The 20,307-nt window shown below is 37.2% G+C and overlaps 1 protein-coding gene across 1 annotated transcript in view; it reads right to left on the bottom strand.

Annotated features, from left to right (window-relative positions):
* Positions 1 to 13,216: 13,216 nt before the first annotated feature.
* LOC110145300 (solute carrier family 22 member 10-like) overlaps positions 13,217 to 20,307 on the bottom strand; it is a 33,473-nt gene continuing 26,382 nt past the window's right edge. Inside the window, exons 7-10 of the mRNA XM_020905522.2 lie at positions 18,970 to 19,184; positions 17,323 to 17,431; positions 16,643 to 16,846; positions 13,217 to 15,151 (exon numbers count right to left, since the gene is read on the bottom strand). Coding sequence (XP_020761181.2) covers positions 15,091 to 15,151; positions 16,643 to 16,846; positions 17,323 to 17,431; positions 18,970 to 19,184 — 589 coding nt within the window. The 3' untranslated portion in view covers positions 13,217 to 15,090. The remainder of the gene's footprint in view (positions 15,152 to 16,642; positions 16,847 to 17,322; positions 17,432 to 18,969; positions 19,185 to 20,307) is intronic.

Below are 20,307 nucleotides of genomic sequence, written 5' to 3'. Positions count from 1 at the left end.
GTGTCCATAAGTCTGTTCTCTATGTCTGTTTCTCCATTGCTGCCCTGTCAATAAGTTCTTCAGTAGCATTTTTCTAGATTCTGTATATGTGTGCTAGAATACGATATTTATCTTTCTCTTTCTGCCTCACTTCACTCTGTATAATAGGTTCTAGGTTCATCCACCTCATTAGAGCTGACTCAGATGCATTCCTTTTTATGGCTGAGTAATATGCCATTGTGTATATGTACATTGTGTATATGTACCACAACTTATTTATCCATTCATCTGTCAATGGACATCTAGGTTGCTTCCATGTTCTAGCTATTGGAAATAGTGCTGCAATGAGCATTGGAGTACTTGTGCATTTTTCAGTTTTGGTTTCCTCGGGGTGTATACCTAGGAGTGGGATTGCTAGGTCATATGCTGGTTTTGTTCCTAGTTTTTTAAGGACTCTCCATACCATCTTCCATAGTGGCTATATCAATTTACATGCCCACCAACAGAGCAAGACCGTTTCCTTTTTTTTTTTTTTCTTTTCCATTTATTTTTATTAGTTGGAGGCTAATTACTTTACAGCATTGCAGTGGTTTTTGTCATACATTGAAATGAATTAGCCATGGATTTACATGTATTCCCCATCCCAGTCCCCCCTCCCACCTCTCTCTCCACCCCATCCCTCTGGGTCTTCCCAGTGCACCAGGCCTGAGCACTTGTCTCATGCATCCAACCTGGGCTGGTGATCTGTTTCACCCTAGATATACATGTTTCGATGCTGTTCTCTTGAAACATCCCACCCTCGCCTTCTCCCACAGAGTCCACAAGTCTGTTCTATACATCTGAGTCTCTTTTTCTTTTTTTGCATATAGGGTTATCGTTACCATCTTTCTAAATTCCATATATATGTGTTAGTATACTGTAATGATCTTACTCTTTCTGGCTTACTTCGCTCTGTATAATGGGCTCCAGTTTCACCCATCTCATTAGAACTGATTCAAATGAATTCTTTTTAATGGCTGGGTAATATTCCATGGTGTATATGTACCACAGCTTCCTCATCCATTCGTCTGCTGATGGGCATCTAGGTTGCTTCAATGTCCTGACAATTATAAACAGTGGAGAGCATTTCCTTTTCTCCACACCCTCTACAGCATTTACTGTTTGTAGATTTTTTGATGATAGCCATTCTGACCGGTGTGAGTTGATGTCTCATTGTAGTTTTGATTTCCATTTCTCTAATAATGAATGATGTTGAGCATCTTGTCATGTGTTTGTTAGCCATCTGTATGCCTTCTTTGGAGAAATGTCTGTTTAGGTCTTTTTCCCACTTTTTGATTGGGTTGTTTTCTTTTCTGGTATTCAGTTGTATGAGCTGCTTGCATATTTTGAAAATTAATCCTTTGTCAGTTGATTCATGGGCTATTATTTTCTCCCATTCTGAGGGTTGTCTTTTCACCTTGTCTATAGTTTCCTTTGCTGTGCAAAAGCTTTTAAGTTTAATCAGGTCCCACTTGTTTACTTTTGTTTTTATTTCCACTACTCTAGGAGGTGGGTCATAGAGGATCTTGCTTTGATTTGTGTCATCCAGTGTTCTGCCTATGTTTTCCTCTAAGAGTTTTATAGTTTCTGGTCTTACATTTAGATCTTTAATCCATTTTGAGTTTATCTTTGTGTATGGTATTAGGAAGTATTCTAATTTCATTCTTTTGCATGTAGCTGTCCAGTTTTCCCAGAACCATTTATTGAAGAGGCTGTCTTTGCCCCATTGTATATTCTTGCCTTCAGTTTTAAAAAATAAGTTACCCAAAGATATAACAATTATAAATATATATGCAACCAACATAGGAGCACCACAATATGTAAGGCAAATGCTAGCGAGTATGAAAGAGGAAATTAATAGTAACACAATAATAGTGGGAGACTTTAATACCCCATTCACAACTATGGATAGATCAGTTAAACAGAAAATTAACAAGGAAACACAAACTTTAAAGGACACAATGGACCAGCTAGACCTAATTGATATCTATAGGACATTTCACCCCAAAACAATCAACTTCACCTTTTTCTCAAGTACACACGGAACCTTCTCCAGAATAGATCACATCCTGGGCCATAAATCTAGCCTTGGTAAATTGAAAAAAATTGAAATCATTCCAGTCATCTTTTCTGACCACAGTACAGTAAGATTAGGTCTCAATTACAGGAAAAAAATTATTAAAAACTCAAACATATGGAGGCTAAATAACACGCTTCTGAATAACCAACAAATCATAGAAGAAATCAAAAAAGAAATCAAAATATGCATAGAAATGAATGAAAATGAAAACACAACAACCCAAAACCTATGGGACACTGTAAAAGCAGTTCGAAGGGGAAGGTTCATAGCATTACAGGCTTACCTCAAGAAACAAGAAAAAAGTCAAATAAATAACCTAACTCTACACCTAAAGCAACTAGAGAAGGAAGAAATGAAGAACCCCAGGGTTAGTAGAAGGAAAGAAATCTTAAAAATTAGGGCAGAAATAAATGCAAAAGAAACTAAAGAGACCATAGCAAAAATCAACAAAGCTAAAAGCTGATTTTTTGAAAAAATAAACAAAATTGACAAACCATTAGCAAGACTCATTAAGAAACAGAGAAGAACCAAATTAACAAAATTAGAAATGAAAATGGAGCGATCACAACAGACAACACTGAAATACAAAGGATCATAAGAGACTACTACCAGCAGCTCTATGCCAATAAAATGGACAACTTGGAAGAAATGGACAAATTCTTAGAAAAGTATAACTTTCCAAAACTGAACCAGAAATAAATAGAAGATCTTAACAGATCTTAACACAAGCAAGGAAATTGAAACTGTAATCAGAAACCTTCCAGCAAACAAAAGCCCAGGACCAGATGGCTTCACAGGTGAATTCTACCAAAAATTTAGAGAAGGGCTAACATCTATCCTACTCAAACTCTTCCAGAAAATTGCAGAAGAAGGTAAACTTCCAAACTCATTCTATGAGGCCACCATCACCCTAATTCCAAAATCAGACAAAGATGCCACAAAAAAAGAAAATTATAGGCCAATATCACTGATGAACATAGATGCAAAAATCCTTAACAAAATTCTAGCAAACAGAATCCAACAACATATTGAAAAAAATCATACACCATGACCAAGTGGGCTTTATCCCAGGAATGCAAGGATTCTTTAATATCCACAAATCAATCAATGTGATACACCACATAAACAAATTGAAAGATAAAAACCATATGATTATCTCAATAGATGCAGAAAAAGCCTTTGACAAAATTCAATACCCATTTATGATTAAAACTCTCCAGAAAGCAGGAATAGAAGGAACATACCTCAATATAATAAAAGCTATATATGACAAACCCACAGCAAGCATTACCCTCAATGGTGAAAAATTGAAAGCATTTCCCCTGAAATCAGGAACAAGACAAGGGGGCCTACTCTCACCACTACTATTCAACATAGTTTTGGAAGTGTTGGCCACAGCAATCAGAGCAGAAAAAGAAGTAAAAGGAATCCCAATAGGAAAAGAAGTGAAACTCTTGCTGTTTGCAAATGATACGATCCTCTACATAGAAAACCCTGAAGACTCTACCAGGAAATTAGTAGAGCTAATCAACGAATATAGTAAAGTTGCAGGATATAAAATTAACACACAGAAATCCCTTGCATTTCTATACACTAACAATGAGAAAACAGAAAGAGAAATTAAGGAAACAATACCATTCACCACTGCAACAAAAAGAATAAAATACTTAGGAGTATATCTACCTAAAGAAACAAAAGACCTATACATAGAAAACTATAAAACACTGATGAAAGAAATCAAAGAGGACACAGATGGAGAAACACACCGTGTTCATGGATTGGAAGAATCAATATTGTCAAAATGGCTATACTACCCAAAGCAATCTATAGATTCAATGCAATCCCTATTAAGCTACCAACGGTATTCTTCACAGAACTAGAACAAATAATTTCACAATTTGTATGGAATTACCAAAAAACCTTGAATAGCCGAAGCAATCTTGAGAAAGAAGAATGGAACTGGAGGAATCAACCTGCCTGACTTCAGGCTCTACTACAAAGCCACAGTCATCAAGACAGTATGGTACTGGAACAAAGACAGAAATATAGATCAATGGAAGAGAATAGAAAGCCCAGAGATAAATCCACGAACCTATGGACACCTTATCTTCGACAAAGGAGGTAAGGATATACAATGGAAAAAAGACAACCTCTTTAACAAGTGGTGCTGGGAAAACTGGTCAACCACCTGTAAAAGAATGAAACTAGAACACTTTCTAACACCATACACAAAAATAAACTCAAAATGGATTAAAGATCTAAACGTAAGACCAGAAACTATAAAACTAGAGGAGAACATAGGCAAAACACTCTCCAACATGAATCACAACAGGATCCTCTATGACCCACCTCCCAGAATATTGGAAATAAAAGCAAAAATAAACAAATAGGACCTAATGAAGCTTGAAAGCTTTTGCACAACAAAGGAAACTATAAGCAAGGTGAAAAGACAGCCCTCAGAATGGGAGAAAATAATAGCAAACGAAGCAACAGACAAAGGATTAATCTCAAAAATATACAAGCAACTCCTCCAGCTCAATTCCAGAAAAATAAATGACCCAATCAAAAAATGGGCCAAAGAACTCAACAGACATTTCTCCAAAGAAGACATACAGATGGCTAACAAACACATGAAAAGATGTTCAAAATCACTCATTATCAGAGAAATGCAAATCAAAACCTCAATGAGGTACCATTACACGCCAGTCAGGATGGCTGCTATCCAAAAGTCTATAAGCAATAAATGCTGGAGAGGGTGTGGAGAAAAGGGAACCCTCTTACACTGTTGGTGGGAATGCAAACTAGTACAGCCGCTATGGAGAACAGTGTGGAGATTCCTTAAAAAACTGGAAATAGAAGTGCCATATGACCCAGCAATCCCACTTCTGGGCATACACACTGAGGAAACCAGATCTGAAAGAGACACGTGCATCCCAATGTTCATCGCAGCACTGTTTATAATAGCCAGGACATGGAAGCAACCTAGATGCCCATCAGCAGACGAATGGATGAGGAAGCTGTGGTACATATACACCATGGAATATTACTCAGCCATTAAAAAGAATTCATTTGAAACAGTTCTAATCAGATGAATGAAACTGGAGCCCATTATACAGAGTGAAGTAAGCCAGAAAGATAAAGAACATTACAGCATACTAACACATATATATGGAATTTAGAAAGATGGTAATGATAACCCTATGTGCAAAACAGAAAAAGAGACACAGATGTATAGAACAGACTTTTGGAGTCTGTGGGAGAAGCGAGGGTGGGATGTTTCGAGAGAACAGCATTGAAACATGTATATTATCTATGGTGAAACATTTTTTATTTTTAAAATGTTGATAGTTTCAAAAATGCTTTAGCAAGAAAACATATTTAAAAAAAAGAAAAAAAATAAGTTACCCAAAGGTGCATGGGTTTATTTCTGGGCTTTCTATCTTGTTCCATTGGTCTAGATTTCTGTTTCTGTGCCAGAAACAAGACAGGTGTGTCCACTCGCACCACTATTATTCAACATAGTTTTGTAAGTCCTAGCTACAAGCCATCAGATAAAAAGAAAAAGAAAGAAAAGTAATCCAGATTGGAAAAGAAGAAATAAAGCTCTCACTGCTTGCAGATGACATGATACTTTACATAGAAAACCCTACAGATACTATCAGAAAATTGCTAGAGCTAATCAATGAGCTTAGCAAAGTCGCAGGATACAAAATCAATACCCAGAAATCACTTGCATTCCTATACACTAACAGTGAAAAATTAAAAAGAGAAATTAAGGAATCAATCCCATTCACCATTGCAACAAAAAGAATAAAAAATCTAGGAATAAATCTACCTAAGAAGACAAAAGAACTGTGTACATAAAATTATAAGACACTGATTAAAGAAACCAAAGATGACATAAACAGATGGAGAACTATTCCATGTTCCTGGGAAGGAAGAACCAATATTGTGAAAATGACTATACTACCAAATGCAATCTACAGATTCAATGTGATCCCTATCAAATTACCAATGGCATTTTTCACAGAACTAGAACAAAAAAAATGTCACAATTCATATGGAAATGGAGAAGACACCAAACCGCCAAAGCAGTCTTGAGAAAGAAGGATGGAGCTGGAGGAATCAACCTTCCTGACTTCAGATTATACCACAAAGCTACAGTCATCAAGACAGTATGATAGTGGCACAATTACTACATTTTGGTAACTGACATTCTGCATCAATTTAAATCACACCAGGACTTCACAATAACTTTAAATTCTTCCAAATAAAGATACAGGAGAAAAGTAGTGATAGGTAAGCTTACATAATGGTTTATCTTCTCAGGTTTATTTATTTATTTAACAGATTATATTAGGGATCTTTTATGTGGGGATACTCAGAATCCTTATGATCATTTTCTCATTATGAACTTGGCCTCTTTATCTCTAGTAATGGTCCTCAATTTCAACTGTGTATTTTCTTATATTAATATAACCATTCCAGATTTCTTACAATTTACATGCTATAACATTTATAAACATTTTTAATTGGTGTGTTTTAGGAAATTATTATAGATTCACATGCAACCACAGGAAATAATATGAGAAACTGCATGCACTTCACTCAGCTTCCCCCAGTTATAATACTTGTAAAATTATAGTATAATGTTACTATTAGTTTTTTGAGAGTGATACAATATACTAATCTTATCCAGATTTCCCAATCAGTTTTACCTGTATTTGTGTGTCTGTGTGTCACACTTAGTACCATATAGATTTATCATCTGTGTAGCTTCCTGTGCCCATTACCACAGTCATAATACTAAAGAATTCCTAACTAAAGTATTCTTCTTGTTGTACTGATATAAATACACCATCTGCCCTTGCTCCTATTATTCCCTTTCCAATTGTAGCAAGTGTTAGTCAGTTTTCCATTTTTTTAAACTCTGTTGCTTACAGCTGTTTTATTTTTTTCCATTTATTTTTATTAGTTGGAGGCTAATTACCTTACAATATTGAGGGGAGGGATCAAGATGGTGGTGTAAGAGGACATGAAGCTCACCTACCTCCATAATAATATAAAAAATAAAAAGAACTTCTCAGACAAGCCAGAGCTAAAAGAATTCAACAGTACTAAGCCTAAAGTAAATGAAATGCTGAAGGGTCTTCTCTAAATAGAGAAGAATCAAGAATATAAAGAAAAGAGAGAAGCACAATAGGAAAGACAAATATATAGAAATGATTGAAGATTAATAAAATAAGCCAGTATGTAGATTTAAAGAGATATAAACTTATAAAGACAATTATAAATACAATACACAGTAAAAAGGATAAGCATTAAGATATAAATAAGACATCAAAAAATGTAGAGGGAAGTACAAAAATGTAGATCTTTTAGAATGTTGTTTAACTTAAATGAATCTAGGTTACAGAAAGAAAATATAGTGATGAACCTCATGAACTTCTTGGTAACCACAAATCAAAAATAAACAACAGATTCACAAAAACTAAAAAGAGAGAAAGCATACTAAAAAATAAAATCATAAAACTATAAAAGGAAAAACAAAAAGAAGAAGAAATGAAAAGGAAGAACTACAAAAACAATCAGAAGACAAAAATTAAGATGGTCATAAGTACATGCTATCAATAATTACTTTAAATGTCAACATACTAAATAGTCAGATCAAAAGTCAAAGTGGCAAAGCTGGTGCACTGGGACAACTCAGAGGGATGGGATGGGGAGGGAGGTGGGAAGGGGGTTCTGAATGGGGGAACACATGTACATCCATGGCAAATTCATGTCAATATATGGCAAAAACCTCCACAATATTGTAAAGTAATTATCCTCCAACTAATATAAATAAATGAAAAAATAAAATAAAAGGAAAAAAGAATACACTAAAAAAATAAAGTTATTATAAAATAAAATAAAATACACACAGTAGAGAACATGGCCTCAGGGAATGGGTGTGGTGCTTACAGCAGAACAGAAGAAAATATAAAATAAAATAAAATATACACACCCAATATAGGAGCACTTATATATATAAATACTAATATACATAAAGGGAGAAAGTGACAATAATGCAGAAATTGTAGGATACTGTAAACCCCTCTGACATCAGTGGAGAGAATATCCAGAAAGAAAAGCAATAAAGCAAAAGAGGTCCTAAATGACACAATGTTGGACTTACTTGATATCTAATGGATGCTACATCCAAAACAAAAACAAAGAAACAAAACAAAATACACATTCTTTAAATTGTGCATAGAACGTTCTCCAGAACAGACTACATTCTAGGTAACCAAATGAGTGTCAACAAATTTAAGAAGATAGAAATTATATCAAGCATATTTTCTGACCACGATGTTATGAAGCTAGAAATCAATTTCAGGAAAAGAAAAAAACAGGGAAGAATGAATACGTGGAGACTATACAACATACTACTAAAAACCCAATGAGTTAATGATCAAATCAATGAGGTGACCCAGTGAGCTAATGATGCAAAAAAGCCAATTCTAAGATGGAAGTTTAGAGCTATACATGCCTTCACCGAGGAACAAGAAAAATCTTAGATAAAAGACCTAATGGACTATCTAAAATAATCAGAAAAAAGAAGCCCAAAGTCAGCAGAAGAAGGAAATAATAAAGATCACTGAGGAGATAAATAAATGAGAGCTTTAAAAATCAGTGGTAAAAAAAGTCTACAAGCAATAAATGCTGGAGAGGGTGTGGAGAAAAGGGAACCCTCTTACACTGTTGGTGGGAATGCAAACTAGCACAGCTGCTATGGAGAACAGTGTGGAGATTTCTTAAAAAACTGGAAATAGAACTGCCATATGACCCAGCAATACCACTTCTGGGCATACACACCGAGAAAACCAGATCTGAAAGAGACACGTGCACCCCAATGTTCATCGCAGCACTGTTTATAATAGCCAGGACATGGAAGCAACCTAGATTGCCCATCAGCAGACGAATGGATAAGGAAGCTGTGGTACATATACACCATGGAATATTACTCAGCCATTAAAAAGAATTCATTTGAATCAGTTCTAATGAGATGGATGAAACTGGAGCCCATTATACAGAGTGAAGTAAGCCAGAAAGATAAAGACCATTACAGTATACTAACACATATATATGGAATTTAGAAAGATGGTAATGATAACCCTATATGCAAAACAGAAAAAGAGACACAGATGTACAGAACAGATTTTTGGACTCTGTGGGAGAAGGCGAGGGTGGGGTGTTTCGAGAGAACAGCATATATATTATCTATAGTGAAACAGATCACCAGCCCAGGTGGGATGCATGAGACAAGTGCTCGGGCCTGGTGCACTGGGAAGACCCAGAGGAATCGGGTGGAGAGGGAGGTGGGAGGGGGGATCGGGATGGGGAATACATGTACACCCATGGCTGATTCATGTCAATGTATGACAAAACCCACTGCAATGTTGTGAAGTAATTAGCCTCCAACTAATAAAAATAAACGAAAAAAAAAATCAGTGGTAAAGATCAAAGGAACCAAGATCTAATATTTTGAAAACATAAACAAAATTGATAAACCTCTAGACTCAGAGGTTTGACAAACTTTCAGACTCACCAAAAGTAAATGACAGAGGTCTCAAATAAACAAAATGAGAAAGGAAAGAAGAGAAATAATAATAACTGATGTCACAGAAATACAGAAGGAAAAAAAAAACAATCAGAATTGAATACTATGAACAAATACATGCCAACAAATTGGACAACTTAGAAAAAATAAACAAAGTTTTAGAAACATACTGCCTGCCAAAAATAAGTCAAGATGAAACAGACAATTTGAACAGACCAATCGCTATGTGTGAAGTAGAGTCTGTATTTTGTTTTAATCCCTGACCAAAAAAAAGTCCAGGACTGGACAGCTTCACTGAGAAATTCTACGAAACATATAAAGAAGAAATTAAACCTTTTTTCTTCAAAACTTTACCAGAAAATGAAGATGAGGTAACACTCCCAACTTCTTTCTACAAGACTGCTCTTATTACCCTGATACCAAAAGCAGACAACACAAGAGACAAAAGAAAACCACATGCTCATATCTTTGATGAATACAGATGCAAAAATCTTCAACAAAAAATATTACCAAGCTAAATCCAACAGCACATAAAAAGGATCATTTACCATGATCAAATTGGATTTATTTCAGGGTCACAAGAAAGACCAAAAAAAATCACATAATTACCTCAATGGACCAAGAAGACACATTTGACAAAATTCAACATTCAGTCACTATAAAAACTTTCATCAAAGTGATTATAGGAGGAACATAACTCAACATAATAAAGGCTTCTTAACAAAACCACCTACAGCCGATGTAACGCTCAAAGGTAAAATGTTGAAAGACTTCTGGTAAATTCAGGAACAAGAAAAGGATGCCTACTTGCACCACTTCTATTTAACAAAATACTGAAACTCCTGTGCACAGCAATCAGACAAGGAAAAGAACTCAAATGTATCCAAGTGGGAAGGGAAGAGATAAAACTATCACTATTTGTAGATGACATGATACTCTACAGAAAACCCTAAAGTCACCACCAACAAACTGTTAGAGGTAATGAATGAAGTTAGGAAGGCTATAGGACACAAGATTAATGCAGAGACCTATTGCATTTCTATGCACTTAATGGAATATCTGAAAGAAAAGATAAAACACTATCATGTTGAAAATGGTATCGATATGCAAATAAAATGAAAAGTGGAAGTGTTAGTCACTCAGTCACCTCCAATCCTTTGCCACCCCATGGACTATAGCCTGCCAGGCTCCTCTGTCCATGGGATTCTCCAGGCAAGTACTGGAGTGGGTTGCCATGCCCTCCTCTAGGGGATCTTCCCAACCCAGGGATCAAATCCAGGTCTCACATGGCAGGCGGATTCTTTACCCAGTGAGTCACCTGAGAAGCCTATTCTATGTGCGAAAGTCACTCAGTCCTGTCCAACTCTTTGCCACCCCATGGTATAGTCTATGGAATTCTCCAGGCCAGAATATTGGAGTGGGTAGCCATTCCCTTCTATAGGGCATCTTCCCAACCCAGGGATTGAACCCAGGTTTCCTGCATTGCAGGTGAATTCTTTACCAGCTGAACCACCAGGGAAGCTCAAGAATACTGGAGTGGGTAGCCTATTCCTTCTCCAGCAGATCTTCCCGACCCAGGAATCAAACCGGGGTCTCCTGAATTGCAGGCAGATTCTCTACCTGCTGAGCTACCAGGGTAGCCCCATTCTACGTGTTTCTATAGCTTATTTCTTTTCACTGTTGAATACATGAAATGTATGTACATTGTTAATTTAACTGGTGAAGCCCAACAAGATGGTTCCAAGTTTTTATTTGTTTGTTCTTTATTGAGATATGACGGACATAAAAAATTGTATAAAGTTAAGATAAGGGGCTTCCCAGGTGCCCCTTATAAGGCGCTAGTGGTAAAGAGCCCCTGGACCACTGCAGGAGATAGAGGAGATGCAGGTTCGGTCCCTAGGATGGAAAGATGCCCTAAAGAAGGGCAAGACAACCCACTCCAGTATTCTTGGTTGGGAAATCCCAGGGACAGAGAAGCCTGGCGGGTTATACTCCATGGGGTCGCAAAGAATCAGACATGACTGAAGTGACTTAGCTCATATGCAAAAGATATACAGTGGGGGCTTCCCTGGCGGCTTAGCGGTAAAGAATCTGCCACCAATGCAGGAGACTGGTGGGTTTGATCCCTGGGTAGGGAAGACCCTCTGGCGAAGAAAATGGCAACCAACTCCAGTATTCTTGCCTGGGAAATCCATGACAGAGTGGCCTGGTGGGCTATAGTCCATGAGGTTGCAAAGATTTGGACATGACTGAGCAACTAAACAAGCAGCAGTGCTGATTTGATACATTTGTATACTTCAATATGATTATTATTATAGTGTTAGCTATAAGCTAACACTCTAATCTTGCCACAAAATTATCATTTCTTTTTTGTGTGGAGAATAATTAAGATCCAGACTAATAACTTTTGAAATTTGCAATATAGTATTGTTGACTATGGACTTTCCTGGTAGCTCAGATGGGAAAGAATCTGCCTGCAATGCGGGAGACCCAGGATTGATCCCTTGTTTGGGAAGATCACGTGGAGAAGGAAATGGCAACCCACTCCAGCGTTCTTGCCAGAAGACTTCCGTGGACAGAGGAGCCTGGCAAGCTACAGTCCATGGGATTGCAAAGTGCCAGACACAACTGAGCAACTAACACACACACACATACACAAATACACACATACACACACCTACATTGTTGACTATAATCACAAATTATGCATTACATCTTATCTACCAGTTGCAAATTTGTACCATTAAACATTTCCCCAATTCCCCAATCTCCCAGCTCCTGATAACCACCATCCTATTTATACCATCTTACACAGATTTAACTTTTTTACATTTGACGTCTAGCTTATTTACAGTATCTATTATTCTCTGTCTGATTTATCTTACTTAACACAGTGCTGTCAAGGTCTATTCATGTTTTCACAAATAACATTTCTACTTTTCTCATGACTGAATAATATCCCATTGTTTAAACTTACACTATGTTTTTAACCATTCACTTTCAGGTGGACACTTATGTTTCTTCTTGGTTATTGTAAAAAATAATCATGGGAGTACAAATATCTTTTCATTTTCCTGTTTTCATTCCTTTTGCATATAAAATAAGAAATAGGATTGCTGGATTATGTGCTATTTAAAAAAAATTTTTGTGGAATTCTTATGCTGTCTTCCATAGTGACTGAACCAATTCATATTAGCATCAAGTATTGCCTTTACTCCACATATTAACGTTCCTGGTGGCTCAGTAATAAAGAATCCGCCTGCAATGCAGAAGAGGAAGGCTTGATCCTTAGGTAGAGAAGATCCCCTGGAGAAGGAAATGGCAACCCACTCCAGTATTCTTGCCTGGAAAATTCCAAGGACAGAGGATCCTGGCAAGATGTAGCCCATGGCATCATAAAAGTGTCGGACAAGACTCAGCAACTAAATAACAATCATAACCACATCTCACCAACACTTATTATCTCTTGTCTTCTTGACGCTAGCTGTCACTGAGAAATTAATCAATAGTCAATCCAAAGGAGAAATAGAGAATTTTATTTGAACCAGGCTGAGGATTGTAATCCAGGAGACAGCCTTTCGGAAAACTCTGAGGACTGTTCTATTTGTTAGAAGTTAAAGACACAGTCATATATATTTTTGAGACAAAGAAAGTTTCGTCACAAATGACACATTGGCATCTTGCATCAAGTTCACCAAAGACACATAGTCCAGGTCTGCACACGCCAAGCAAGCAGCAGGTTGCCATTACTTGTTACAGTTGAGCTAACAGTCTCATCCTTTAGGAGCTCTGATGAACGTATAATGCAGATACACATTGCACATGAAGGAGGGATTGGTACGAGCAGGGAATATGTCATGCTTAAAGTTTCTTGTCCTGCTTTAAAGTATAAATTTTATTCCATCATAGCCATTCTAAGAGGTGTGAGGCAATTCTCCATTGTAGTTTTGATTTTCCTTTCCATGATGATCAGTGATGTTGAGCAACTGTCCAAAATCTGATGGCCATTTGTATGTCTTCTTTAGGAAAATGTCTATTAGGGTTCTTTGTCTATTTTTAAATTGGGTTACTTAGTATTTTGTTATTGAATTGTAGGAGTTACTTATAAATTTTGGATATTAACCCTTTTTCAGATATCTAACTTGGCAGTATTTTCAAATCCATACTATGTAATACTTTATGGAAATAAAAAGGAATGAAACACCGATACAAACAAAAACAGGTATGAATTTCAAGTACAATATACCAAGCAAGTGTCAATACAACAAAAAGTATAAATCTGTAATAAACTTATTGTGATATTCTAGGAGAAACATAGTTAACACCTAGTGAAATACACAGTGGAAGAGGATTGAAGGCTAAGGGACAATCCTGACTGAGGAATGAGCACAAAAGTAATTTCTGGGTGATGGAATTAATCTCCCTGTTGATTGGATTGCGTTTGACCCTGGTATATGAATTTATGCAAATACACTGAATTTTGGCCTTGGGATTTGTACTTTTTACCCTGTGTAAATTATACCAAAAATAAGGGAACCATAGACGACAACAAGATAAGAGCACCAGGCAGAGCTCACACGGGGTCACAGAGTCAGACATGACTTAGCTACCAAATAACAATAACAACAGGCCCTCTCAGCCCCTTGCCCTCTTGGCTTGTGATTGGAGTGGCAGCTCTGAAGATCTCTGAATTGCCTTCACAGTCATTCTTCCATGACCTTGAAGAATAGCTTTGCTTCTGTTGAGATGGCTGATCCATAACAATTTCCTTATCAAGCAGTCACTTGGTCATCCCCTTATAATATTTTAAATTATGTATGCTTACTTTTTAAAAACATGAACATAAAAAATCACAAAGAAAAAGTAATCACTTAAAATTTGACCACTTAAAGTTCACCATTGTTACCATTTCAATGGATGTATTTCCAAAAAGAACATAATTTTCTATTTGCCAGTGATTTATGACATCAAAAGTATCATGCACTAAGTTTACAGATATATTGGTGTCTGCTTCTGGATTTCTTTTGATGTCCAGTTGTTTATGCTATCATGCTCTGACTTTTGAAAATTTATTTAGAGTTCATCACATGGTGCTCCTTACATGAACCTGCCATGGTATTCCTCTGTTTCTGAATCATGTTGTCTATTAATAATTTATTGATAAATTTGAATCTTTTTTGACTCCTTCCCCCCAAAATGGGATTGTTCATGGAATTACATATTCTCATTTATTATATGTTTAATTACCAATTAATGCAATAATTGTAAATGAGATGTATTTTTCAAGTGTATTTTCTTGCCATTTTGTAGATATAAAGGAGATATCTACTCCTGGAGACATTTTTTCTTCATGTTTTTTTCTTCCTCACCAGCAAGGCCATGAAGAGCCTTAAAATTTTGTCACTTTTATATAAGAATCTTTTTCATTTATTTTTCTTGAGAATTTTTGCCTGAAAAACCAAAGGAGAAACAACAAATTAACCAAACTGATCAGAAAATAAGAATAGACATTATGAAAGAGAGAAAATAAGTTTGGATGCCCTCCTTGTACAAGTGCAAACTGATCCCTAAGCATCAGCTCCTTTCCTTGTTGCTGTTGAGTCACTAAGTCACAGATCCCTTACTGCTGGATCAGGTGGCTCAGTGGTGACTCAGTGGTAAAGAACTCTCCTGCCAATGCAAGAGACACAGGTTTGATCCCTGGATCAGAAGGAGCCCCTGGAGAAGGGAATGGCAGTCCACTCCAATATTCTTGCCTGGAAAATTCCATGGACAGAGGAGCCTCGTGGGCTACAGTCCATGAGGTCCCAAAAGAACCAGACATGACTTGGTGATTGAATGACACCAACTGTGCAGGCACAAGGAAGCACTTGAAAGTGCTACTCACACTTGGTCTTTTTGGATTCTCACCTTGTCATTTGGATCTCTGGCCAATGACACCTCTGATAAGTCAAGAACTGGGTTAAAAATCTAAAGGAATTCCCCACTTGTTATAGGTTCAATTGTGTACCTTCCAAAGTATATATATATTGAAGTCTTAACCATCTACCTCAGAATATGCAATTATCATATTTGAGAACAGGGTTGTTGCTGATTAATTAAGATGAGGTCAAACTGGAGTAGAAAGAGCCCCTGATCCAATATGATGATGTTCTTATAAAATGGGGGAACTTGAGACATAGAGACATGCCAGGGGGATGTGATGTGAAGATTGGAGCTATTTTCCACTAGCCAAGGAACTACCAGAATCCGGAGAGACCTGGACCAGACCCTTCTCTAGAGCCTTCAGAGGATGTAGAGTCCTGCCAACAACTTGAGCTGACTTTCAGCCACCTGAAATTTGAGACAGTAAATTTATTTTGCTTAAGTCACTCAGTTTGTCAGATTCCACTGTAGAAGCCCTATGAAACTAAGACACAATGTTGTAGTTTTAAAATGCCTTTTCCAGTTTCTTATTATCCTCAATCTTTGCATAACTGAATCTTACAGCCACATGCAAACAAATAACTTTTTTTTTTTACTACCTTCCTACAGAAAGTCCTTAACTAAATGTGATTTTCCTAACAGTGCTCCTTCACTGGTCATCCCATTTCCCCTCTATCCCAAGCTCTTATGGATCTTAGGAGCATGATCCCAATATGAATGTGTGTTTCTCATGAGGACAGGTAGTATGCAAAATCATAACAGAGCTAATTACCATCACGTCAGCACTAAAACTGCCAATGAGAACAGGGCAGAGGGGATCTCTGCAGTCCAGACTAGAATTCACAATGGATGGAGACAACCTTGCCTCTCATGAAGGCAATGGCTCAAGACGGGAGTATCCCAGGCAAGGCTCCGTCTCCCCAGTGATCTGAGGGACCCACGCGGTGTGTTGACTTTCTCACCCACAGATCCGAAGCACACAGTCCCTCCCAGGGGATAGTAGAAGGTTTACTCACCTATTTTCCACATCCTGGATGGTGTCAGGAATGGGCAGAGTTTTGGTTTCAGGTAGGAGAAGAATGAGAAGGCCAGCAGCGATGGGAAAGGCTCCATAGATGATCCAGGGCAGGGTGGGTAGATACACCACTAGGGTCATCAAGAGGGGAGCCAGGGTTGCCCCACACCTACTAACTAGCATATCTAATCCTGCAGCATTTGCCCTGAAGGAGTAAATGACATGATGTAGCAATTCAGTAAATGTCTGCACATAAAATCTGTGAGATATTATTCTGACTGGGTTATGAAATGCAACAAAACACAATTACTATATTCATAGTCATGAGCTTGATGATAAACCCTTGTTACTGAGATTTGCTCCCTGGTTTTCTAGCTGTCTTTGTCAAAGTGTATTGATACATTTTCATCATTTTATATGGAATGTTACACATTGCACCTATAGTAATAAGAGATCCAAAAGATTAATGAGGAGATACATTGAATTACTGCTCAGAACAATACACAGAACAAAGTCAGGTTTTTCAATTAACTTTGGCTATAGTTGCTACTGATATATTATTACTATTACAAATTATTAATTTATAACTTAAAGATCTTACTGTGTTCATTCCTGAAATAAGCATCAGTTAGTTGGGAAAGTCATACTTTGGATCCTGGCAGAGCATCCATAAACTCTTACCTGAGGAGACTGGGGATGAGTTCAGCAGAGTGGACAGAAAGAGCGGACCCAGATGCAGCAACACAGCCAATACCCACACTTGCCAAGGCCACACGCAGGGTCTGCATTTCTGGAGACAGGAAAACCAGCAACACTAAGAAATCTGGGCTGGAGGAATTGGCACCCACCAAATTTACTCAGGAAAAAAAGAAAACTATGGTTTACTGATAGGTTTGAAATATACCATAGAATATATATATATCTATATATGTTGATAAACTGAGAAATGTAAAATCATCAATATATGTGGTAAAATTACATAAAATTATCCAGATTAATTGCAACAAATCCATCTGCATACCTGAGGTTTGCAAGAAAAAAAAAAAAGGAAAGAGTGTGACAGAAATTTGCTTTCACTAATTTGGTCCAGTATTTGCAATATCCTTATTGTTGAAGTTAAGACTGTGATGTGGACAATTACTGAGTCTAATGTTTAGCTCCAATCTTGAGAAGTTTACAATTAAAGTGCAGGTTTTAAAGTGACCAGTCATCCTGGTTTTTCTGGGAATTTGAAGATTTTTGATAATGTGAGGTTTTCATTGATAAAATCAGAAAAGTCCCAGGTAAACTCAAGAAAGTCAATCAACCTAGTGTAGATAGAACATTGCCTTGGGGGTAAGCATGACACCAGAGAGTAACAGGACAGTACTACTCTATTAGTGAACAGACTGAGGAGAATCTAGATCTACATCAATGTTAGACATGAAGAACCTAAAATCAAAGCCTCCAGTTGGGAAAAATTGTCAGAATTAGGGAACAATTAAGAAAATTTAGGGGAATCAGTTTTCTGCACAGTATAAAAAGAAACATAATTATAACTGGGTAATATTGCAAAGAACCCCATGGTAAAGCAGTATTATTAATGCGTTATTGATGATCTTCTGAGGAGCAATAAAAATACCTATCTGTAATGCTGTGAGTAACATTCATGCATTGGAGACGGTGAAGCAAATCGCCCACTAAGTTTCTTCTAATTATTACATATCATTATTCTATTAACTTATATAGTAATCTGATAGGGAATGGACAAGGAGTTTTCTCAGCTTCAATTCTTGTTTCTACTTCACCCTCTTTCCCCACTTGAAAAAGAGGATTCTTTTTTCACTTCCTGGGAGACTTTCTTCAGCAAGAACTATAGTCATAGTGACTCAAGCTCACAGTCATATGCAGATACATAAAAATGGGGAAGTAGACCAGTCATCAAAGATGGTAATGAAGAGCCCAAACAGAGGGCGTGGCCATAGTATGCTCTCGTGTGGGATATAATTGCAAGACTTCATCCCTTTCACTTGTTATTTAATGTGTGAATGGGAAAATCACAAGTGAATGATTGCTGTCCTAGAGAGACTACCTGGAATGAATGGGACCATTTTCCAAACGTTTCCACTATGTGATGAAAGTAAATATATGTTTGAGCTGCCCCTTACTGATCTTTAGCTCTTTTCTCAAAAACTTATTAGCAGAATTTTTTATCAGTTTGGTTTGGGGGAATACTTAACCTTTCATTAGGACCTCTTTTTACTCCTGGCTTTAGACAAGTATGACCAAAAAAACCTTGAAGAATGAGAAAAAGACCCTTCCTTTCCCCAAAGTCCAGTCTTCTCTCACCTTGGGGCACAAATGTGTTGACCAAAATGGAAATCCCCACCAGGAACATGAGAAACATCTGGGTTGGTCGGCGGCCCATATGATTCAGGGGTAAGACAGCAAGACTTCGGACTGAGACAGTGAGAGCTCCAAAGATTACCTGGAACAGGAAAATATTGCTCCCAAAGTGCTGTAGATTCATAAAGATGCCAAAATAGGGTATTGTGGTTGCAAATCTGTAGTGAAAAAAAAAAAAAAGAGAAAGACGTAAGCCATAAGACTTACAGCAAAGGTACTATAATTGATTATTATATTCACCCAGGCAGCCAATGATCAAAGTTAAACAATAAAGGCCCTATCTGACTTACATACTTCTTCATTTTAAGGTGAAAAGTCACCATAAAAATTGCATGACTGTATATGAAAACAACACTTTTCCTGACATTCTTTTGTCTGATTTATTAAACACAAATATGACAACAACAGGAAACAACGTGACTCAGTCTCCAAACAGGATGGTATGTAATATTTGACAATAAAAGCATTAATAGTAAAACTTAGAAATTAGGGAAATAATTTCTTTTTGAGGGTTGTCTATATGCTGTGGGTCCTCCCTCTCCTCGCCCAATCCTAATACTGTAAAGAATTTCTATTTTCTCAACTAGTGGTTGAAACTGGAAAATGCTGTCTGTGTCCCCTTGACTTGACAGCATAGCGTCCTGGGGATTAACACAGTTCTACAAAATTTAAAGTTCATTCCTGATTTTTTAGGGCTAAGAGACAGTGTAAGAATACAGGAAAGCAAACATACACCAACAGTAACATCAGAAATGGAATCAAAGGATTTTACTTCAGATCTTACCAAGAAAACATTTAAAGGAAAGAAGCCCACTTTAATGATCTACTATACCTAGAGAGAGCTAGACTTAGTACAACTGCTGCTGCTGCTAAGCCAGTTCAACTGTGTCCAACTCCTTGCGACCCCATAGACGGCAGCCCACCAGGCTCCCCCGTCCCTGGGATTCTCCAGGCAAAAACACTGGAGTGTTGCCATTTCCTTCTCCAATGCATGAAAGTGAAAAGTGAAAGTGAAGTGGCTCAGTCATGTCCAACTCTTAGTGACCCCATGGACCACAGCCTACCAGGTTCCTCCATCTCTGGGATTTTCCAGGCAAGAGTACTGGAGTGGGTTGCCATTGCCTTCTCCTAGACTTAGACATTAAAATAGAAGAAACATCACAAATCGCAGTATTCCAAGAAAGGTGCCTGATGACTGTCATCTTTACTTTTTCCTTCCACTCTGATTTTCTAGGATTTAGAAACACAAGTCTATGTCTTAGTGAATATGGAAAAGTAGAA

The sequence above is a fragment of the Odocoileus virginianus genome, chromosome 28, assembly GCF_023699985.2.
Source record: "Odocoileus virginianus isolate 20LAN1187 ecotype Illinois chromosome 28, Ovbor_1.2, whole genome shotgun sequence".
Taxonomy (NCBI): Eukaryota; Metazoa; Chordata; class Mammalia; order Artiodactyla; family Cervidae; genus Odocoileus; species Odocoileus virginianus.
The sequence above is the reverse complement of the archived record's forward strand: the minus strand, read 5'-3'. Positions and strand labels throughout refer to the sequence as shown.